Source organism: Lucilia sericata, unplaced genomic scaffold (assembly GCF_015586225.1).
Source record: "Lucilia sericata isolate MDLA Ls3-8-SP2 unplaced genomic scaffold, ASM1558622v1 Contig000845F_arrow, whole genome shotgun sequence".
Taxonomy (NCBI): Eukaryota; Metazoa; Arthropoda; class Insecta; order Diptera; family Calliphoridae; genus Lucilia; species Lucilia sericata.
In genome coordinates this window covers 1-23,841 of record NW_023994837.1, presented here as the reverse complement: position 1 = coordinate 23,841, position 23,841 = coordinate 1, and the positions used below count along the sequence as shown (strand labels likewise).

The following is a 23,841-nucleotide window of genomic DNA, read 5'->3' as shown; positions in this document are numbered from 1 at the left end:
GCTGTTTATTGTATTTAGTTGGCGGCTGGAAAAAATAGTAGATTTTTGACATTTTCCTGGCAGTTGTGATGATTGCTTTGATTTGTTTTGATTTGCATCGTTAACTATTATGACAATAGTAATCAAAACCAATTGCCTGGAGTCTAGCATAAAGAGACTTAACTCTCTGGTTAGTGGTTTAGTTTTTTGAATTGGAAATTTTTATTTCTTATAATAAAGGAAATTAAGGTGATGTCAAAGATTTGATAGCAATTTTAGTTGGTGGTAGAGGAATTTTAATATTATGCAATGAGATTCGATATTTGTTTAAGGAGAAAAAACAAAAGACTTAAGCCACATACTCTGTGGTCATTTTTTAGTTTTTGGAAAAAATTGCAATTTTGTTGTAGGATTTGTGGATTTTTTTCTAATTAGTGACAAAAATGTTGGCTTGTTGTTATAAAATTAAGAGTGATGAAAGATTTAAATCAATCTTTAATGAGGAGTGATGAGACTTAAAGTATAGAAATTTAGTTTTAAGAGAAATTTTATATAAAATTTGTTTACGGCAACAACAATTTGCTGTTTTTTTATAATTTGTCACGTCTATAATCTAGGGTATAGTCCAGTCTATAGTCTAGTTTATAGTCTAGTATATAGTCTAATCTATAGTCTAGTCTATAGTCTAGTTTATAGTCTAGTCTATAGTCTAGTCTATAGTCTAGTCTATAGTGTAGTCTATAGTCTAGTCTATAGTCTATAGTCTAGTCTGGACTATAGTCCAGTCTATAGTCTAGTCTATAGTCTAGTCTATAGTCTAGTCTATAGTTTAGTCTATAGTCTAGTCTATAGTCTGGTCTATAGTCTAGTCTATAGTCTAGTCTATAATCTAGTCTATAGTCTAGTCTATAGTCTAGTCTATAGTCTATAGTCAAGTCTATAGTCTAGTCTATAGTCTAGTCTATTGTCTAGTATATCGTCTAGTCTATAGTCTAGTCTATAGTCTAGTATATCGTCTAGTCTATAGTCTAGTCTATAGTCTAGTCTATAGTCTAGTCTATAGTCTAGTCTATAGTCTAGTCTATAGTCTAGTCTATAGTCTAGTCTATAGTCTAGTCTATAGTCTAGTCTAGTCTAGTCTATAGTCTAGTCTATAGTCTAGTCTATAGTCTAGTCTATAGTCTAGTCTATAGTCTAGTCTATAGTCTAGTCTATAGTCTAGTCTATAGTCTAGTCTATAGTCTAGTCTATAGTCTAGTCTATAGTCTAGTCTATAGTCTAGTCTATAGTCTAGTCTATAGTCTAGTCTATAGTCTAATCTATAGTCTAGTCTATAGTCTAGTCTATAGTCTAGTCTATAGTCTAGTCTATAGTCTAGTCTATAGTCTAGTCTATAGTCTAGTCTATAGTCTAGTCTATAGTTTAGTCTATAGTCTAGTCTATAGTCTAGTCTATAGTCTAGTCTATAGTCTAGTCTATAGTCTAGTCTATAGTCTAGTTTATAGTCTAGTCTATAGTCTAGTCTATAGTCTAGTCTGTAGTCTAGTCTATAGTCTAGTCTATAGTCTAGTCTATAGTCCAGTCTATAGTCTGGTCTATAGTCTAGTCTACAGTCTAGTCTACAGTCTAGTCTATAGTCTAGTATATCGTCTAGTCTATAGTCTATTCTATAGTCTAGTCTATAGTCTAGTCTATTGTCTAGTCTATAGTTTAGTCTATAGTCTAGTCTATAGTCTGTTCTATAGTCTAGTCTATAGTCTAGTCTATAGTCTAGTCTATAGTTTAGTCTATAGTCTAGTCTATAGTCCAGTCTATAGTCCAGTCTATAGTCTAGTCTATAGTCTAGTCTATAGTCTAGTCTATAGTCTAGTATATCGTCTAGTCTATAGTCTATTCTATAGTCTAGTCTATAGTCTAGTCTATAGTCTAGTATATCGTCTAGTCTATAGTCTATTCTATAGTCTAGTCTATAGTCTAGTCTATAGTCTAGTCTATAGTCTAGTCTATAGTCCAGTCTATAGTCCAGTCTATAGTCTAGTCTATAGTCTATTCTATAGTCTTGTCTATAGTCTTGTCTATAGTCTAGTCTATAGTCTAGTCTATAGTCTAGTCTATTGTCTAGTCTATAGTCTAGTCTATAGTCTAGTCTATAGTCTAGTCTATAGTCTAGTCTATAGTCTAGTCTATAGTCTAGTCTATAGTCTAGTCTATAGTCTAGTCTATAGTCTAGTCTATAGTAGTCTAGTCTATAGTTTAGTCTAGTCTAGTATATAGTCTAGCCTATTCTATTCTATAGTCTAGTCTAGTCTATAGTCTAGTCTATAGTCTAGTCTATAGTCTAGTCTATAGTCTAGTCTATAGTCTAGTCTATAGTCTAGTCTATAGTCTAGTCTATAGTCTAGTTTATAGTCTAGTCTATAGTCTAGTCTATAGTCTAGTCTATAGTCTAGTCTATAGTCTAGTCTATAGTTTAGTCTATAGTCTAGTCTATAGTCTAGTCTATAGTCTAGTCTATAGTCTAGTCTATAGTCTAGTCTATAGTCTAGTCTATAGTCTAGTCTATAGTCTAGTCTAAAGTCTATTCTATAGTCTAGTCTATAGTCTAGTCTATAGTCTAGTCTATAGTCTAGTCTAAAGTCTATTCTATAGTCTAGTCTATAGTCTAGTCTAGTCTATAGTCTAGTCTATAGTCTAGGCTATAATCTAGTCTATAGTCAAGCCTACAGTATTGTCGATATTCTAATCTATATTATAATTTATAGTCTAGAATGTGCTTTAATCTATAGTCTAGTCTATAGTCTGGTTTAAATACTTAAGCAACATATTCGTTTTACTAAAGTTAACTTATTTTCTGTTATAAAAATACTAATATTTTGCATTTGTACTCTTTTTTCCTATTCCAGGTGAAAAACCCTATACCTGTCAATGGCCCGAATGTGAGTGGCGATTTGCACGTTCTGATGAGTTAACGCGTCATTATCGCAAACACACAGGAGCAAAACCCTTTAAGTGTATTGTATGCGAAAGAAGTTTTGCCAGAAGTGATCATTTGGCTTTGCATATGAAAAGGCATTTACCGAAAAATAAATAGAAATAGAAGAAAAAACACCAACAAACAACTAAAACTATAATTTAATAAAAGAAAAACACAACAAACCTAAAATTATATAAAATTAAAAAAAAAAAAATACAAAAAACACACTAATGATGTTCATTATTATCAAACAATCCAAAGGACTTTAGTTATGTTAGTTTAAAAAAAGAAAATTACTATTATAAAAAACTAGTTATAAAAAAACAACAACAAATTAAAGAAATAAAACTAAAATATTATTAAAATAAAATTTAAAAAAAGTAAATTGTTTTGTTTTATAAAAATTTTTTTGTTATCAGAAAAATATTTGCCATAATTACCTATAATTTTAAAATAAATTTTAAATTTGTTTTTTTATTTGTTTTTATTTCTTGTGTATATTTTTTTAAAAATTAATTTATTATCCCCCTCAACCCAGTACATCTTGCAACAAAAAAGAATATAAAACTTTTATCCCTAACTTAGCCCTATTTTAATCAATATCCTAAAACTATTAACTATTTTATTTTTATTTTAAATTTTATTGTGTATACGTTTCCTTTTTAAGCAAAACAAAAAAAAAAATCAATCTTAAAAAAAATAAATTAAACTTAATAGTTTGTAAAGTATTGAAAAATTCCTTAAAAAAAACCTTAAAAGTAAACTAAAAAGTGTCTTAAATGAAAATTGTGTCTTATTGTAAAACTAGTTATTAAGCTATTAAAATAATTGTAATTTATATAAATGTTTACAAAATAATATTAATTAATTGTATCAAAAAAATAATTCAATTTTTATTTAAATTAAACTATTAAAAGTAAAGAAAATCCCTTAAATGTCAAGTTTGTCTACTAGAGTACATGTGTAGAGCAGAAACTAATGAAGAAAAAAAGAAGTAATGACAAAAAAAAGTAAAGTTAATTTAAATGGAAAAAGAAATTAAACCACCAAAGTGCTGGCACAAAAATTTTAATAAAAATTTAAACAAAAAAATTTAACAAATTGAGTTTTATTTTTAATTAAATTGATATAAACCCTATGGTTATTTGTCGCCTGCTGTCCCAATTGTAATTAAATTGTTACTCAAGAAAATAAACAACTCGTTTTTTAAAAATATTCTCGTTCTCTCCTTCTCTCCTTCTCTCTTTCATATGATGCTCAATCATCATAAGCAAAATTATTTTTGTGATTACATGCAAAAAAAAAAAAACAAAAGCTAGGACATGTATAAACATGTTCTCAAGACAAAACCTAACTACTAAAGACAATTATGTTATTTCCATATACATACATACATATGTATGTACATATGTATGTATAATATACATTGTATATGTATGTTTATAATGGTACTTGAAAATTCAAATAGAACTTACAAAAGAAAATGTTCTCTATTTAAAGAATATATTCAAAACTTTTGAAATTTTTTTCCTTAAAAAAAAAAAATTTATAAAGTAATTGCTTTTTATGGAAAATTCTCAAAATTTTTGCTCTTTATAAAAAAAAATTTAATTTTTTTTTTTTAAGAAAATTTTAAAAATTTTTTCTTTTTATAGAAAACTAGCTATATCCAGTATACTTTGCTACCCTAAAGTCAGTATAAATTGTTATTGAAAATGGGCAATATCCCCCAAAAAACAGCTTTAACAGTCATAACTGTTTTAAAAATGCGAGTATAGCGATTAAGTTTGACATAAATAAGATTTATATGATCCAAATTCTCTCAACCAAATTTTATGAGGATCGGTTCATAATCGATCCTTCCCCTCATATATGGTCCATTCCAAAAAACTACTTTAACGCCCATTACTGACTTAAAAATACGAGCGCTAGCGCTGAAATTCGATATTAGTAAGTTTCTTACGAGCAAAAATCTATCTACCGAATTTTATGAGGATCGGTCCATAACTTATCCCACCCCCCATATAAGGTCCCCCTTAGAAAATGACTTTAACGCTCACTACTGGCTTCAAAATAAGTAAGTTTCTTACGAGCAAAAATCTATCTACCGAATTTTATGAGGTTAGGTCCATAATTGATCCTACTTCCCATATGTACATGGCCTCCTTCAGAAAATGACTTTAACGCACATTAGCTATGAAATTCGATATACAGAAATAAGTTTCTTACAAGCAAAAATCTCTCTACCGAATTTTATAATTGACCCTACCGCCCATATATGATCATGGTTTAAAATTTGGACAAAAATATTTAGTTTTTGTTTTTAATATTTTGTTAATCCGAAAGGGATGTGGCCATAATTTACTTAAGCCCTATTTCAAATATCAATGGTGGGTATATAAGATTCGGCATAGTCGAAGATAATACTCTTACTTGTTGAAGCTCTAATATTTTCACAGATACACGAATTTTTGTACTTAATTCATATGGGGGGTGACAAGCCTCCCTAATAAAAGTCCGCCCCAAATGTTCAAATTGGTATTATATTCATTCCGTATGGGAGGTAACAAGACCCCCTTATGAAAGTCCGCCCATTTTTATCCTAAATTTTAAGATTCTATCTCAAATAATTTATCAGATAAACGAATTTAAAAAATTTAATTCATTTGGCAGGTGCCACGCCACCTTTTTCTAGTTCGCCTGTTTTATGTCCTAAATATTCATGTTGATACTAAACCCCCGAAAAATTGGAATCTAGCTGTTATATTTCCTCAGATATATTAATTTAAAATGTTTTTTTATATGGGAGGTGCCACGCCCACTGTAGCTGGGTTACCCATTTAATTTCCATGTATTCATATGGATATCAAAGTTGTCTATACCATATTTTCGCCCACTTGAAATTTCGAATTAAAAAGTAGCCTTCAGGACATACAGGAAGACAGAAAAACGATCCAACCGTTACATACATACATACAAACATACATACATACAGAATGACAGACAGACAGACAGAAGACAGACAGACAGACAGACAGACAGACAGAACAGACAGACAGACAGACAGACAGACACAGACAACGACAGACAGACAGACAGACAGACAGACAGACAGACAGACAGACAGACAGACAGACAGACGACAGACAGACAGACAGACAGACAGACAGACAGACAGACAGAAGACAGACAACAGACAGACAGAAAGACAGACAGACAGAAGACAGACAGACAGACAAGACAGACAGACAGACAGACAGACAGAAAGACAGACAGACAGACAGACAGACAGACATACAGACAGACGACGACAGACAGACAGAAGACAGACAGACAGACAGAAGACAGACAGACAGACAGAGAGAACAGAGCAGACAGACAGACAGAAACAGACAGACAGACAGACAGACAGACAGACAGACAGACGACAGACAGACAGGAAGACAGACAGACGACAGACAGACAGACAGAAGACAGACAGACAGACAGACAGACAGACAGACAGACAGACAGACAGACAGACAGACAGACAGACAGACAGACAGACAGACAGACAGACAGCAGACAGACAGACAGGGACAGACAGACAGAGACAGACGACAGACAGACAGACAGACGACAGACAGACAACAGACAGACAGACAGACAGACAGACAGACAGACAGACAGACAGACAGACAGACAGACAGACAGACAGACAGACAGACAGACAGACAGACAGACAGACAGACAGACAGACAGACAGACAGACAGACAGACAGACAGACAGACAGGACAGACAGACAGACAGACAGACAGACAGACAGACAGACAGACAGACAGACAGACAGACAGACAGACAGACAGACAGACAGACGACAGACAGACAGACAGACAGACAGACAGACAGACAGACAGACAGACAGACAACAGACAGACAGACAGACAGACAGACAGACAGACAGACAGACAGACAGACAGACAGACAGACAGACAGACAGACAGACAGACAGACAGACAGACAGACAGAAAGGACAGACAGAAGACAGACAGACAGACAGACAGACAGGAAGACAGACAGACAGACAGACAGACAGACAGACAGACAGACAGACAGACAGACAGACAGAAGACAACAGACAGACAGACAGACAGAAACAGACAGACAGACAGAAGACAGACATACAGACAGACAGACAGACAGACAGACAACAGACAGACAGACAGACAGACAGACAGACAGACAGACAGACAGACAACAGACAGACAGACAGACAGACAACAGACAGACAGACAGACAGACAGTAAACAGACATACATAACAGACAGACAGACATACAGACAGACATACATACATACATACATACATACATACATACATACATACATACATACATACATACATACATACATACATACATACATACATACATACATACATACATACATACATACATACATACATACATACATACATACATACATACATACATACATACATACATACATACATACATACATACATACATACAGTATTGTTCGAAACCTAAGCAACTTTTTTTGGCATTGTATACTAAGTGCTATATTTTCTATTTTAATTGATTTATTCAAAATTATATAATTGATAATAATAATATTATGTGTCTACATTATAATAACAACAACATAATTGTAATTCCATTTCGATGTGAGTTACAAGAAAATAATAACTGAATTAACTCAATAAATAGCTGTTCGAAACTTAAGCAACTTTTTGATCTTCTTATGCAAATCTTTGGTGCCTTTGAGTTCCAAACACCTTTATGGAATAGATTAGTTACTAGTGTAGTTCGTAATGAAACCCAATCGGATTTTAAGCTATTCGCCCCTGCAATGTTTTCCAAAACGGCGAGTTCCGAAACAGCACTTCAAAACGCCGAACAGCATCTCTAAGGGATTTGAGTCAGGAAATTTTGATGAGCAATCAAAGAGTTTGGGTCCTATTACCCGATAACAACTCTTAGATCAACTTTGCCAAAGGTTTTGGTTCATTATCATGCTGAAAATCGCAATAAAGTAAGTTGATCTGTTCGATGTACTCAATCATATGATTCATTTTGTTGGCGAAAAACGTCCCAAAAGGAAAAACAATCCAACTTTGTTTGTGTTTCAACATCAGGACTAACTCTTCTCTTTAAAAAACATAGCCACACCCTAAAATTTTGCTCTCCATTCATTATTGGGCCTTTACTAAAAGGGTATATTGTAATATTTCCTTCAGCCTCTGAGCCTCGCATACTCTGTTTGAATTTAAGACGGAAAATGTGGACCCCTTTGTAAATAAAACTGTTTTTATTAGTCTTGCGTAATCTATTTCAATATTCTACCCAAAATTGTACAAAATTTTTGAAAAAATCGAATTTCTTTAAGTAAACTCTGTGCCATGTCACTGCGGGATTCATATACGGTTACATCATCGTACATTAAAGACTTAAAAAAGCAAGGAGGTCACACAATTAAGGTTATGGGCAAGATTTTTAGTGAGTAGAGTAAGTCCTGATGTTGAAATACAAATAAAATTGGGTTGTTTTACTTTCTGGGACATTTTTGGCCAACAAAATAAACCAAAGGATTAAGTACATTGAACAGAACAAATTACTTTGTTGCGATTTTCAGCATGATAATGAACCAAATCCTTTAGCAAAGTTGATCTAAGAGTAGTTATCGTATAATGGGACCCAAATTCTTTGATTGTCCATCAAAATCTCCTGACTCAAGCCCTTTAGAGATGCTGTTCGGCATTCTGAAGTGCTGGGTCGAAACTCGCAGTTTTAGAAAACATTACAGATGGCGAATGGCTTAAAATCCGATTGGGATTCATTACGAACTACACTAGTAACTAATCTATTCCATAAATGTGTTTGGAACTCAAAAGGATCAAAGATTTTCATATAAAGATCAAAAAGTTGCTTCAGTTTCGAACAGCTATTTATGGAGTTAATTCAGTTATTATTTTCTTAAAATAATAATAACAATATTATAAAAAATTCAAAAAGTACCAGTTGAAGAATGAAAAAGTACTAAAAACTTCCCTTTTACAGGTTTTCATTTACTCTGGTCTTTACATGTATAATATCATGTTTCTAGATTCAATATTATAGAAAATTCAAAAAGTACCAGCTAAAGAACGTAAAAGTACCAAAAATGTTCATTTAATAGATTTTAATTTTATCCTGAATCTACAAGCTGAATTTCATTCTTTCTATGTTCAGTGTTATAGAATACTCTAAAAATACCAGTTAAAGAACGTAATAGTGCCAAAAAGTCCTTTTTATAGGTTCTCCTTTAATTCAGTGCTAAACATGCTTAATTTCATGTTTTAAGGTTCTATATTATAAAAAAAACTCAAAAAGTACCAGTTAAAGAACGAAAAAGTAACAAAACTAATCCTTGGTACCAGAGATAACTCGTTAGCATTTTTAATTTTTAAAATAAAAAAATGTAAAATATATTTTTTTTTTATTTTTCTCAATGAAGCTAATTAGCTTCTATAGATTTTATAAATTAAAAAAATCCAATTTATAAATATATTAAAAAACAACAGAAAACAAAATATCTAATTATTTTTAATGTAAATATTTTCTATTTAATATGAATTAAGTAAATCATAGAAATTACCTTTTAAGTTTTGATGACGTCACTGTCTGGACTTATATTTGCAGCACCACTGTCATAAACAGTGATAAAAACGAAGACAACAATAACATTTCACTCATTTTTTTTAATCAACACTCATTATCGTGAAAAACAACAAAACAAAAAACAATTGCACTCATTTAGGAAAAACATGAACAAGCAGAACTTTGTTGGAAAACATACTTTTTTTAAAAGACGCATTTTAATATAAAACATTTTTAAAGGCGCTTATATACATATAATATGTATGTATGTATATTTTTTTTATTTAAAACAAATTATAGATTAACATTTAAATGTAAATACTTTTTTTAAAGAAAATTTTCACAAATTATAAATATTTTATGAAAACACAATTTTGATTAAAATTAGCACATATTTTATACAACAGTAATTTGAATTTATTAAAAATAAATATTTTTATTGTTATAGGCTAGTTGACATGATTAGTTAATTATTAGTTTTATTATAACACATTTTTTAAACAATTTAATTCACGCACTTTTACTTTCACTTGCACTTTTTCAATAAAACAACCAAATTCCATAAAGTTCACGACATTACTAAATGGCATGAAGAATTATGCAAATAATATATTAATGAAATTCTTTAAGGAGAGAGAGTGGTAAGAATACAATAGAAAGGAAAAAAAAACAAATAAGGAGACACATGTTTTGATGAAATATCATCTTGTTGTTGTAATAACATAGTTTACAAACATTTATTACAAACACTAATTAATCATGTGGGAGAATAATAAATTTGTCACTCATTTACTCTCTGACCTTTTAATGAGCAAGTGCAAAGGAATTGTTTTTGTTTTAAGGTAATCTCCTAGTTTTGTTATTGTAATAATATTCATTTGTTTACGTTTTTATTAATTTTACGCATTGATCATGACATGTTAAGTTTATGTACGAACATACACAGGGTTGGCAAATAGAATTTTCAAATTATTCAAAACAGCATTAAATATTGTACTTTTTTGATTCCATTTGTACCAAATCATATTTTTTGGAAAATTTTATACACTTTCAAAATTAACATAAGCTACTCAATAAACAAATCAATTTGGTCAACAGATTGGTCCATAGACTAGACCAACGGTTCCCAAAAGGGGGTCCGCGGACCCCTAGTGGTCCGTAGCAAAATCCTAGGGGGTCCGCGAAGACGAACGAAAAAAATCATGAATAAAAAATATTATCTATATGTTAGAAAATATTAAAAATATCTCCAAATTTTTCATAAATACTAAAATACACAATTTTTATTCAATAATCCCAGATTTGTTGGTGACTCTTTGAATTTTATTGTTTCGGTCGTTTATCAGGATGAAGCTAGGCGCTACAAATTCATTGTTTCACTTTTATAAAGTAAAGTATTACTTGATTTGTAATTTTTATAAATATATATATATCGAAATAAATGTTTTTATAGCAGACGGATAATGATTTGCCTTAGAATTAAATACTGATACTGGTATCCCGGAATATGAAGTTAGGTCACATTTCATAATATTTTTTTAAATTGTAAGCAAAAGTGTTAATCTAGTTAATTTTAAATATAAATATTCCATTCCAACGTGATACACAGATTTTAACTTCATTTTGTTGTCCAATATTATTAAATCAACATCAGAAAATTCATAGCGTTTTGCGTAAATAGTCAAAACCACGCAGTAAAATAATTCGTAGGTATTTTAAAATTCAAATTTAAGATCCAAATTCACAGTACATTCGCAAAGAGTTCAGGTCATATTTTATGTGGGTAACGCATTCCGCAACAACATCGAAGAAGTCTAACTTTCACATATTTTCCCGAAAACTTAGCTTACATACTCAGCTCACTCCTATTCAATCGCAAAAAAATTTAGAAACATGACTCTTTAAGCACATGTCGACAATACTTGTTAAAGAAACCTTTTCTCTACCTTGACGAGAAATGAACATGAAAGCTCTCACGATCATAAAATTAAACATCATGTTAGAAGTCATTCTATATTTAAAACCATGAAATTGAAAACATCTCCGAAATACTAAATGTTCTCAATGTACGGGAATATTTTATAGGGTTTATGGACCAGGACTAAGACAATTTTCGGACGAACAATTACACAGTGATACAGCAAAAAAATGCAGGGGTTCTCATATACCAATTCCATTTCGTTATAGTCCATAGAGTAGGAATTTATTTTTAATTTTTCCCGATCACTTCGTTTAGTTCCTTTTTAAGAGCAAAAGTTGTGAAAAAGAGCTATTTTTGAAGTTTTAACTTTAAAAAAAATATACGTTTGGTAGTTTGCAACCGATTTTCAAATTGGATATTTTGTTTTAAAGATACAAGTGTTGTCTTTCAACCCAAAAAAATAAATCCAAAATTTATGATTAATGTCTTGGTTACGGCCATTTAAGTAAAAAAACTCACACTTTTTTCACAATTTTTAATTTTCATACTGCTCTACGTTGGCCATGAAGCAGTAACTTTAGCTTTTATTTCATTTGAAAAAAGGCACATTAAGTTGGGTTTCCAATGATGGTAAATTTATGATAATCGATGAAAAAGGTTATGAGTTGTGCTAAGTTTTATAAAAATATAGCATATTTCTTCCATACAAAAACGTTCATGTTTCTGGTTTTCTTTGTAACAAGTTTAAAAAATGTTTATAAACATTTTTATACAAAAATTAATTTGTATGAAGAAAACCAAAAATTCGAGAAACATGCTATTAGAAAAATTGGCATAAATCATCCAGTTTTTCATAGATTTTTATGAAATAACAAGTTTTAGAAACCTTCCTTTATGTGATTCTTCAGGAAAGTAATAAAAGATGAACTCACTGCGTCATGGTCAAAGTAGAGCATGATGAAAATGAAAATTTTTTAAAAAAGTGTGAGTTTTTTTACTTAAACGACCGTAACTCAGACATTTGACCATAAATTTTGGATTTCTTTTTTTGGATTAAAAGACACTTGTATCATTAAAAAAAATATCGGATGAAAATCGGACGAAAACTACTAAACTTATGATTTTTCAAATTTAAAACTTCAAAAATGGCTCTTTTTCGCATCTTTTGCTCTTAAAAAGTAAGTTAACGAAGTGATAGGGGAAAACTAAAAATATATTCGTACTCTATGGACTATAACGAAATAGAATTGGTATATGAGAACGCCTGCATTTTATTTTTCTTCACTTTTGTATCACAGTGTTATTTATAACAATAAGATATCAAAATATGTATGGGGGTCCGTGAAATTAAATAAATTCCTCAAGGGGTCCGCGAAGTAAAAAACGGTGGGAACCGCTGGACTAGACAGTCAATTGTCTCCCTAGACTAGACATACGTATACTAGACTAGTGTTACTAGTCTATAGGTAGACTAGTCATAGACTAGTCCCTAGAAAATTTTAAAGACAAGACCAGACCATACCAGAAAATTCATTAGACTGTCCAAAAATAGCAATTAAAAGACCCTTGAAATTATTTAAAATTTTAGCAATGTGAAAAAAATAATCCTAAATCTCTTGGTTGAACGTAATTTCTGCTTTTCTAAAAAAGATATCGAAGTAGAACTTTGTGTCAGAAGTACAGATTATTATTTCAATAAAGAAATAAATTTAAAATTTTACGAAATGTATAATTGGTACTTTTGAGGATTGCATTGTACCAGAAAATAAAGTACAATTGTACCAGTTTTACCAAACCTGTATAGGGTAATAACCAAAATTAGGCCCTATCATTTCCTGGTAGCCTGTAGTGTTCTAATAACGAAAACCTGTTTTTCAGATCATTTTGGTGGAAAAACCTTCGCGGTAAATCGATTTTATGAAACATTTCAGAAAAAAAATTTACATGAATTTTTAATAGTATAATCTACATGTTTGGCTATTTAATTTAAAAGAGGGATAAACCGCAGCTCCTATGATTATTAAAAACTCAAAAACGAAATATACCCCCTTTTACATATAGCTTGATTCTCAAAAAATACAATGTATAAAAAATACATTAAAAACACAAAAAAATAAATATTTAACTTTTTTTAATGTAAATATTTTAAATATAATTTGAAAAAAAAAAAAAAAATAAATCAAAGAAATTACCTTTTAAATTTTGATGATGTCACTGTCTGAAAAAAAATTAAAAAAGTAAATTATTTAAAAAATTAAAAAAAAAATAATAAATTTAAAAATAATTAAAAACATTTTTTGGAAACAATAAAGAAATAGCTATCTGAACTCCTTTGTGTAATTTTTTCTAGGACCAATAGATGAAAATTTACATTAATTTGAATAAAACCCTGTATAGAAAATTTTCATAATTTTATAGAAAATTCTTAAAATTTATCTTTTTATAAAAAATCTCAAAATTTTTCTTTTTAAAGAATAATTTCAAAATTTCCTGGTTTTAAAGAAAATTTTTAAAAACTCCTCTTTTTATAGAAAATTTTCAAAATTTTATCTTTTTATAGAACATTTTCTATTTTTAGAAAATTGTCTACATACATATTTATATTTATTTTATAGAAAATTCCTAAAATTCTCATTTTATAGAAAATTCCCAAAATTCTTAATTTATAGAAAATTTTCGCAGTTTTTTTAAGAAAATTTAAAAATATTCTCTTCTTATAGAAAATTCTCAAAATATTCTCTTTTTATAGAAAATTCTTAAAATTTCTAGGTTCAATATTATACAAAAATTCAAGAAGTACCATTTGAAGAACGAAAAAGTACGAAAAAGTCTAAGTTCTCATTTATTCCAGGAAAAGTAAATTTAAAATGTACCTTTTGAAGAACGAAAAAGTACCTTTTATAAGTTCCCATTTACTACTGGCTTTAACTACAAGTTTAATTTCATGCTTCTAGGTTCAATATTATAGAAAACTCAAAAAGTATCAGTTAAAGAACGATAAGGTACCAAAAATAGTCCTAATAGCATCAGAGTTATAAACAACACATTATTGGCAAATTTAATTTTTAAAGTATTAAACTGAAACATTTGTAAATTATTATTTTTAATTTTCCCATGCCTACATAATTTTTCACACAAAATTTTCCATCTCTGATTTTGATCTACTTCTTATATCGTAGATTTTTAGGGTCAAACATGTAATATAAAGGAATGTACGTTTCTATTAGATTTTATAAATTTAAAAAAAGGAATGTATAAATATATTAAAAAACAACAACAAACGAAGTATTTAATTATTTTTAATGTAAATATTTTCAATTTAATTTGAATTAAGTAAAATCATAGAAATTACCTTTAAAGTTTTGATGACGTCACTGTCTGGGCTTATATTTGCAATGCCACTGTTATAAACAGTGATTAAAACGAAGACAACAATAACGTTTCACTCATTTTTTTTAATCAACACTCATTATCGAGAAAAACAACAAAACAAAAACAATTGCACTCATTTAGGAAAAACATGCACAAGCAGAACTTTGTTGGAAAACACACTTTTTTTTAAAAAAGACGCATTTTAATACAAAACATTTTTAAAAGCGCTAATAAATACATATGTATGTATGTTTATACATATGTACATATATTTTTTCATTTAAAACAAATTATAGATTGACATTTAAATTTAAATACTTTTTTTTAAAGAAAATTTTCACAAATTATAAATATTTTATAAAAACACAATTTTGATTAAAATGGGCTCATATTTTACACAACTGTAATTTGAATTTATTAAAAATAAATATTTTTATTGTTATAGGCTAGTTGCAATGATTAGTTAATTATTTTTATTATTATAACACTTTTTTAAAACAATTTAATTCACGCACTTTTACTTTCACTTGCACTTTTTCAAAAAACAACCAAATTCCAGAAAGTTCACGACATTACTAAATGGCATGAAGAATTATGCAAATAATATATTAATGAAATTCTTTAAGGAGAGAGAGAGAGAGTGGTAAGAATACAATAGAAAAGGAAAAAAACAAATAAGGAGACACTTGTTTTGATGAAATATCATCTTGTTGTTGTAATAACATAGTTTACAAACATTTATTACAAACATCATGTGGGAGAATGATAAATTTGTCACTCATTTACTCTCTGACCTTTTAATGAGCAAGTGCAAAGGAATTTTTTTTTGTTTTAAGGTAATCTCCTATTAATGCAGTTTTGTTATTGTAATAATATTCATTTGTTTACGTTTGCAATAATTTTACGCTTTGATTTTGCTTATTATTTAATCGTTAAATAATTGTTTTTGTTAATTTTACGTACAAACATACACAGGGTTGGCAAATAGAATTTTCAAATTATATAAAACAGCAAACAAATCATACTTTTTTGAAAATTTTATTTCAATATGAAGAAATGAACAGTTCATTTGTATTAGCCCATAAAATACTCATTAGACTAGTCAATAAACATGAACATTTGGTCAACAGAATGGTACACATACTAGACAGTGAATTGCCGTCCAATGGACCACACAATAGGGTACTCCATAAACTAGACTACCCTATAGGTTAGACGTTAGAGTATTGATTAGCCTATAGATTAGAATGTATGTAAAATGTATATGTATTAGTCCAAAGACAAATTCATAGAGTAGTCTATAAACAAATACATATACATATGTATGAATGTAATAGAATATTCTATATACTAGACTCTAAAGACTATAGACAATAGGATAGTCAGAAAATAACACAAAGACTAATTCATAGACTAATCCCTAGAAATATTTATAGACCATATCATAGAAAATTCATTAGACTAGTCCATAAATAGCACTTAAAAGACCCTTGGAATTATTTAAAATTTTAGCGTTCGGATAAAAACATAATCCTAAATAAGTATATATGTATATGGATAGGGCCGATTTGAAATTTTCAAAAATTTTAAAGAAAACTTTCCAAATTTTTCTTTTTTTTATAAAAAATTTTCAAATTTTTTCTATTTTTTATAGAAAAATTTCCAAAATTTCATTTTTTTTATATAACATTTTTTTTCTTATTTTATGAAAAAAATTTCAAAATTATACGTTTTTATAGAAAATTCTTAAAATTTTCCCTTTTTATAGAAAAATTTTGAAAATTTGTCTATTTTTTACAGAAAAATTCTGATTTTTTTTTATAGAAAATTTTAAAAATATTTTCTTTTTAATGAAAATTCTAAACATAATAATTAAAAAATAATTTCTCTTCATAATTTTTCTTTTTCTAGAAAATTCTCAAAATGATTTCTTTTTATAGGAAATCTTTAAAATTTTTTTAAAATGTTGTCTTTTTATACAAAGTTCTCAAAATTTTTCTTTTTATATACAATTTTTAAAATACGCTCCTTTTTTTGAAAATTCTCAAATATTTCCCTTTTATAGAAAATTATTAAAATTCTCTGTTATTGATTTTCATTCTACAAAATATACATACATACATATGTATGTCTGATGATATGTTTCTAGATTCAATATTATATAAAATCCAAAAAGTTTAAGTTAAAGAACGAAAAAGTACCAATGTAAAATTTTTGAATGTAAAATTTTATGTTTCCAGATTTAAAAATTCAAAAAGTACCTACCTTTTCTACAACGAAAAAGTACTTTGATATTTACATACTTAATTTCATGTTTCTAGGTTCAAAATTATAGAAAATTAAAAAAATAACAGATGAAGACCAAAATTGTCTCATAAATTCCCCACTTATAGGTTCTCATTTACCCTATATGATTATTGAAAACTCAAAAACGAAAGATATATTTACTCGTTTACTCCTGTCTAAGCTTAATTCTCAAAAACTCAAAAGTACCAGTTAAAGAACAAAAAAGTACCAAAAATTCCTATTTTATAGGTTCCCATTTACTCTGGGCTCTATATGCTTAATTTCATATCTATGGGTGTTCAATATTATAAATAATTCAAAAAGTACAGGTAAAAGAACAAAATACAAAAAGATTAAAAATTTTAAGATAATTTTTGCAATTTTTTATTTTTCTCATGCCTGATTAATTTCCCACACAAGATTTTCCATCATTGATTTTGATATTATTTAATCTAGTTCTTATACCGGAGATTTTTAGTGTATAATAGCTTCTATAAGATTTTATAAATTAAAAAATATATAAGAAATATATTAAAAAACACAATAAAATATAAATATTTAATTATAATTATTTTTAATGTAAATATTTTAAATATAATTTGAAAAAAAATAAATCAAAAAAATTACCTTTTAAATTTTGATGATGTCACTGTCTGAAAAAAAATTAAAAAAGAAAATTATTAAAAAAAAACTATAAAAAAAATAAATAAATTTAAAAATAATTAAAAAATTTTTTGGAAACAATAAAGAAATAGCTATCTGAACTCCTTTTTAAAAAAAATCCTCTTTTTACAGAAAATTTTCAAAAAATCCTCTTTTTATAGAAAATTTTCAAAATTTTATAGAAAATTCTTAAAATTTATCTTTTTATAAAAAAATCTCAAAATTTTTCTTTTTAAAGAATAATTTCAAAATTTCCTGTTTTTATAGAAAATTTTCAAAAATTCCTCTTTTTATAAAATATTTTTCTCAAAATTTTATTTTTTATAGTAAATTTCTAAAATTATCATTTATAGAAAATTTTCGTAATTTTTTAAAGAAAATTCTCAAGATATTCTCTTTTTATAGAAATTACTCAAAATATTATCTTTTTATAGAAAATTTTCAAAATATCCTCTTTCTGTAGAAACTTATTAATATATTTTCTTTTTATAGAAAATTTTCAAAATATCCCCTTTTTTTAAACAATTTTCGTTCCAAAATGTTCCGTTTTTCAGGCTCTACATTCTTAATTTCTTGTTTCTAGGTTCAATCTTATAGAAAACTCAAAAAATACCAGTTAAAGAACGAAAGATACATTAAAAGTCCGCTTTTGTTGGTTATCACATACTTCTAGAACATTCAAAAAGCATTTTTTGAATAACGAAAAAGTCTGCTTTTATAGGTTCTCATACATACCAGGAAACGAAAACTTAAAATGTACCTTTTGAAGCACGAAAAAGTACCAAGAGTTCCTTTTTATAAGTTAAATAGGAACTACTGGCTTTAACTACAAGTTTCATTTCATGTTTCTACGTTCAATATTATACAAAACTCCAAAAGTACCAGTTAAAGAACAAAAAGGTACCAAAAATAGTCCTAATAGTACCAGAGTTGTAACTAACACCCTTTTTAAAATAGTAAACTGAAAAATTTTCTAATTATTATTTTTAATTTTCCAATCCATACATAATTTTCCACACAAAATTTTCCATCTCTGATTTTGATGTTATTTAATCTAGTTTCTATATCATAGATTTTTAGGGTTAAACATGTAATATTAAGGAATGTACATTAGTATCTATTAGATTTTATAAATTTAAGATTTTATAAATTTAAGAAAATACCATGTATAAATATCTTGAAAAACAATAACAAACGAAATATTTAATTATTTTTAATGTAAATATCTTAAACTTAATTTGAATTAAGTAAAATCATAGAACTAACCTTTTAGAATCTGATGGCGTCACTGTCTGGACTTATATTTGCAATGCCACTGTTATAAACAGTGATAAAAACGAAGAAAACAAAACATTTCACTCATTTTTTTAATCAACACTCATTATCGAGAAAAACAACAACACAAAAAACAATTGCACTCATTTAGGAAAAACATGCACAAGCAGAACTTTGTTGGAAAACACACTTTTTTTAAAAAGACGCATTTTAATATAAAACATTATGAAATATGCTAATACATAAATATATGTATGTTTGTATGTACATATGTGTATGTATTTTTTAATTTAAAACAAATTATAGATTAACATTTAAATTTAAATACTCTTTTTAAAGAAAATTTTCACAAATTATAAATATTTTATAATAACACAATTTTGATTAAAATTAGCACATATTTTACACAACTGTAATTTGAATTTATTAAAAACAAATATTTTATTGTTATAAGCTAGTTGCAATGATTATTTAATTATTTTTTTTTTATTATAACACTTTTTTAAGACAATTTAATTCACGCACTTTTACTTTCACTTTTGCACTTTTTCAAAAAAATCAACCAAATTCCAGAAAGTTTACGACATTACTAAATGGTACATATCAAGATTTATGCAAATATATTAATGAAATTCTTTAAGGAGAGAGTGTGGTAAGAATAAAACAGAAAATGAGAAAAACAAATAAGGAGACACTTGTTTTGATGTAATATCTTCTTGTTGTTGCAATAACATAGTTTACAAACATTATTACAAACACTAATTAATCATGCGGGAGACTGATAAATTTTTCACTCATTTACTCTCTGACCTTTTAAAGAGGAAGTGCATAAGGAATTGTTTTTGTTTTATGGTAATCTCCTATTAATGCAGTTTTGTTATTGTTATGATATTCATTTGTTTACGTTTTCATTAATTTTACGCTTTGATTTTGTTTACTATTTAATCGTTAAATATTATGACATAATGTTATTGTTATTGTTATGTATATAACCCTTTTGGGACGGCTGGGTAGCCAATTAGCTAGTGTCCAGCAAAAACATGGTAATAAATTGTACTTTGGCAACAACTTATATTTCAATGACTACTACATACCGTCTACATTACTTAGAAGAAGTCTAATATTGACACTTTTTGAATTTTTTAAAATATAAAACCAAAATACTGATTGAATGAGAATCTATAGGAAGGCATTCTTTGGTACTTTTTATACCCTTCACATTTGTACATATAACATATGCATATAAGTTTGTCAATTCGTTTGTAATTTCTATAATAAAATTTCCCGACCCTATAAGGTTATATATTCTGGATCCTTATAGATAACGGAGTCGATTTAGCCATGTCCGTCTGTCAGTCTGTGTGTATGTTAAAATCAGTGTTCAGAAGACCCCAGATATCTGTGAGATACGAAACTTCAATAATTCTACATATCGGACATACATATATACGTTCGGGAAGAACGATATTTAAAATCAGCAAAATCGCTCTATAAATAACGAAGATATGAGCAAAAAACCTAGATAAACTCTGAAAAAATCATAAAAAATTGGAATTTTTCATGCATGCTAAGACAGAAATTATAAACAAACAACAACACACAATATCATACGGTAAATTTTGTTCTTGTACTTGGATAAAGCAGTGTGTTGTTATTGGCTAGATGTATGAAATTAAGCATGTACAGCTCGGATTATGTGAGGACCTATAAAAGGGACTTTTTGGTACTTTTTCGTTCTTCGTTATTTGAACTTTAAAACATCGAATTGAATTTGGTTTTTGGATCCCCCATATGAACTAAATAGAAAAATTCGTATATCTGAGAAACTGTTATAGCTAGAATCTTCAAATTTTACATGAAGAACTTTTTACAAAAGAACTAAATGTTCACATATTTAGAGAAAAATGGGAGGAATTTCAATAGGGGGCTTAGTACCTCCCACGTGAATTATACACAAAATATATTATTATTCACATTTTTCATATGCAACATTAAAATCTTAATTAACGTTTGGAAAAGTTGCAATACTTTGCGTAGTATCTCATATATAAAAAATGTATATCTGGAAAACTATTATATTAAGAATCTTCAAAATCATTAAGTGGGTTTTTTTTATTGCTTTCAGGGTAGCAAAGCACACTGGGTATTGCTAGTAATAAATATTTGTCTAATATGGACACGGAGTTAATTTTCAAAAAATCAAAAGTACTCGTTGAAGAACGAAAAATTACCAAAAATTCCTCTTTTATAGGTTCCCATTTACTTTGGGATCTATGTACTTAATCTATAGGTTCAATATTATAAATAATTCAGAAAGTACAAGTAGAAGAACCAAGTACAAAAAAGTCCCCGTCCCCCCTTTATGGGTTCTCATTTACTGCGGGCTCATCATGCTTCATTTCATGTTTCTAGATTCAATAAGTTAAAGTTTGTTTTTGAGATTTTTAGTTTATAAAAGCTTCTATTAGATTTTATAAATTAAAAAAAATACAATGTATAAAATATATATTAAAAAACACACAAAAATATTTATTTCTTTAATGTAATGTAAAAGAAATTACCTTTTAAATTTTGATGACGTCACTTCCTGAAAAAAAAAATTGAAAAAGAAAATTATTTAAAAAATTAAAAAAAAGTAATAAATTTAAAAATAATTAAAAACATTTTTTGGAAACAATAAAGTAATAGTTATCTGAACCCCTTTGGGTAATTTTTTCTAGGATCAATAGGTGAAAAGTTACATTCATTTGAATAAAACCCTGTATAACCAAAACTTTGACTCCCTCTAAGTCCGACAGTTTTTTTACCGATAGAGCTAAAAATTTTTTTTTATCTTTTTATTAAAAAATATCAAAATTTTTCTTTTTATAGAATAATTTAAAAAATTCCTCTGTTTATAGAAATTTTAAAAAAATTCCTCTTTTTATAGAATATGTTTCTCAAAATATTCTCTTCTATAGAAAATTTCAAAAATTCTCATTTTATATAAAAATTCTCAAAATTCTCAATTTATAGAAAATTTTCGTAATTTTTTAAAGAAAATTCTCAAGATATTCTCTTTTTATAGAAATTACTCAAAATATTCTCTTTTTATAGAAAAATTTTCAAAATATCCCCTTTTTTAAAATAATTTTCGTTCCAAAATGTTCCGTTTTTCAGACTTTACATTCTTAATTTCTTGTTTCTAGGTTCAACATTATAGAAAACTCATAAAATACCAGTTAAAAAAGGAAAGATAGCTCAAAGTCAGCTTTTGTTGGTTCTCACTCCGGCAAAAATGTTTAATATTATAGAAAATTCAAAAAGCATTTTTTGAAAAACGAAAAAGTTCTCCTATCATATATTCCGGGAAAAGAAAACTTAAAATGTACCTTTTGAAGCACGAATAAGTACCAAGAGTTCCTTTTTATAAGTTCCCATTTACTACTGGCTTTAACCACAAGTTTCATTTCATGTTTCTACGTTCAATATTATAGAAAATTCCAAAAGTACCAGCTAAAAAATGAAAAGGTACCAAAAATAGTCTTAATAGTACCAGAGTTATAACTAACATCCTATTGGCAAATCTAATTTCTAAAGAAATAAACTGAAAAATTTTCAAATTATTATTTTTAATTTTCCCCTGCCTACATAATTTTTCACACAAAATTTTCCATCTATGATTTTGATGTTATTTAATCTAATTTCTATATCATAGATTTTTAGAGTTAAACATGTAATATTAAGGAATGTACATTAGTTTCTATTAGATTTTATAAATTTAAGAAAATGCCATTTATAAATATATTGAAAAATATATTGAAAAACAACAACAAACGAAATATTTAATTATTTTTAATGTAAATATTTTAAACTTAATTTGAATTAAGTAAAATCATAGAACTTACCTTTTAGAATGTGATGACGTCACTGTCTGAACTTATATTTGCAATGCCACTGTTATAAACAGTGATAAAAACGAAGAAAACAATAACATTTCACTCATTTTTTTAATCAACACTCATTATCGAGAAAAACAACAAAACAAAAACAATTGCACTCATTTAGGAAAAACATGCACAAGCAGAACTTTGTTGGAAAACACACTTTTTTTAAAAGACGCATTTTAATATAAAACATTTAATAAAGCGCTTATACATACAAATATGTATGTATACATGTATATATTTTTTTATTTAAAACATATTATGGATTAACATTTTAATTTAAATACTTTTTTAAAGAAAATTTTCACAAATTATAAATATATTATAATATCACAATTTTGATTAAAATTAGCACATATTTTACACAAATTTATTTATTGTTATAAGCTAGTTGCAATGATTATTTACTTATTTTTATTATAACACTTTTTTAAGACAATTTAATTCACGCGCTTTTACTTTCACTTGCACTTTTTCAATAAAACAACCAAATTCCAGAAAGTTCACGACATTACTAAATGGTATCAAGAATTATGCAAATAATATATTAATGAAATTCTTTAAGGAGAGAGTGGTAAGAATAAAACAGAAAAGGGGAAAAACAAATAAGGAGACACTTGTTTTGATGTAACATCATCTTAGTTCATTGTTGTTGTTGTAATAACAGAGTTTACAAACATTATTACAAACACTAATTAATCATGCGGGAGACTGATAAATTTTTCACTCATTTACTCTCTGACCTTTTAAAGAGCAAGTGCATAAGGAATTGTTTTTGTTTTATGGTAATCTCCTATTAATGCAGTT

At 27.7% G+C, this 23,841-nt stretch overlaps 1 protein-coding gene and 1 long non-coding RNA gene across 2 annotated transcripts in view; one reads left to right on the top strand and one right to left on the bottom strand.

Moving 5' to 3' along the window:
* The window catches only part of LOC119608524 (dendritic arbor reduction protein 1), a 122,554-nt gene extending 119,412 nt beyond the window's left edge, over nucleotides 1-3,142 (top strand). Inside the window, exon 6 of the mRNA XM_037962976.1 lies at nucleotides 2,883-3,142. Coding sequence (XP_037818904.1) covers nucleotides 2,883-3,070 — 188 coding nt within the window. The 3' untranslated portion in view covers nucleotides 3,071-3,142. The remainder of the gene's footprint in view (nucleotides 1-2,882) is intronic.
* The window catches only part of LOC119608525, a 92,107-nt gene extending 68,849 nt beyond the window's left edge, over nucleotides 1-23,258 (bottom strand). Inside the window, exons 1-4 of the long non-coding RNA XR_005231828.1 lie at nucleotides 22,996-23,258; nucleotides 21,670-21,695; nucleotides 17,798-17,823; nucleotides 13,705-13,730 (exon numbers count right to left, since the gene is read on the bottom strand). This is a non-coding gene — a long non-coding RNA (uncharacterized LOC119608525). The remainder of the gene's footprint in view (nucleotides 1-13,704; nucleotides 13,731-17,797; nucleotides 17,824-21,669; nucleotides 21,696-22,995) is intronic.
* Between the last annotated feature and the right edge of the window lie 583 nt (nucleotides 23,259-23,841).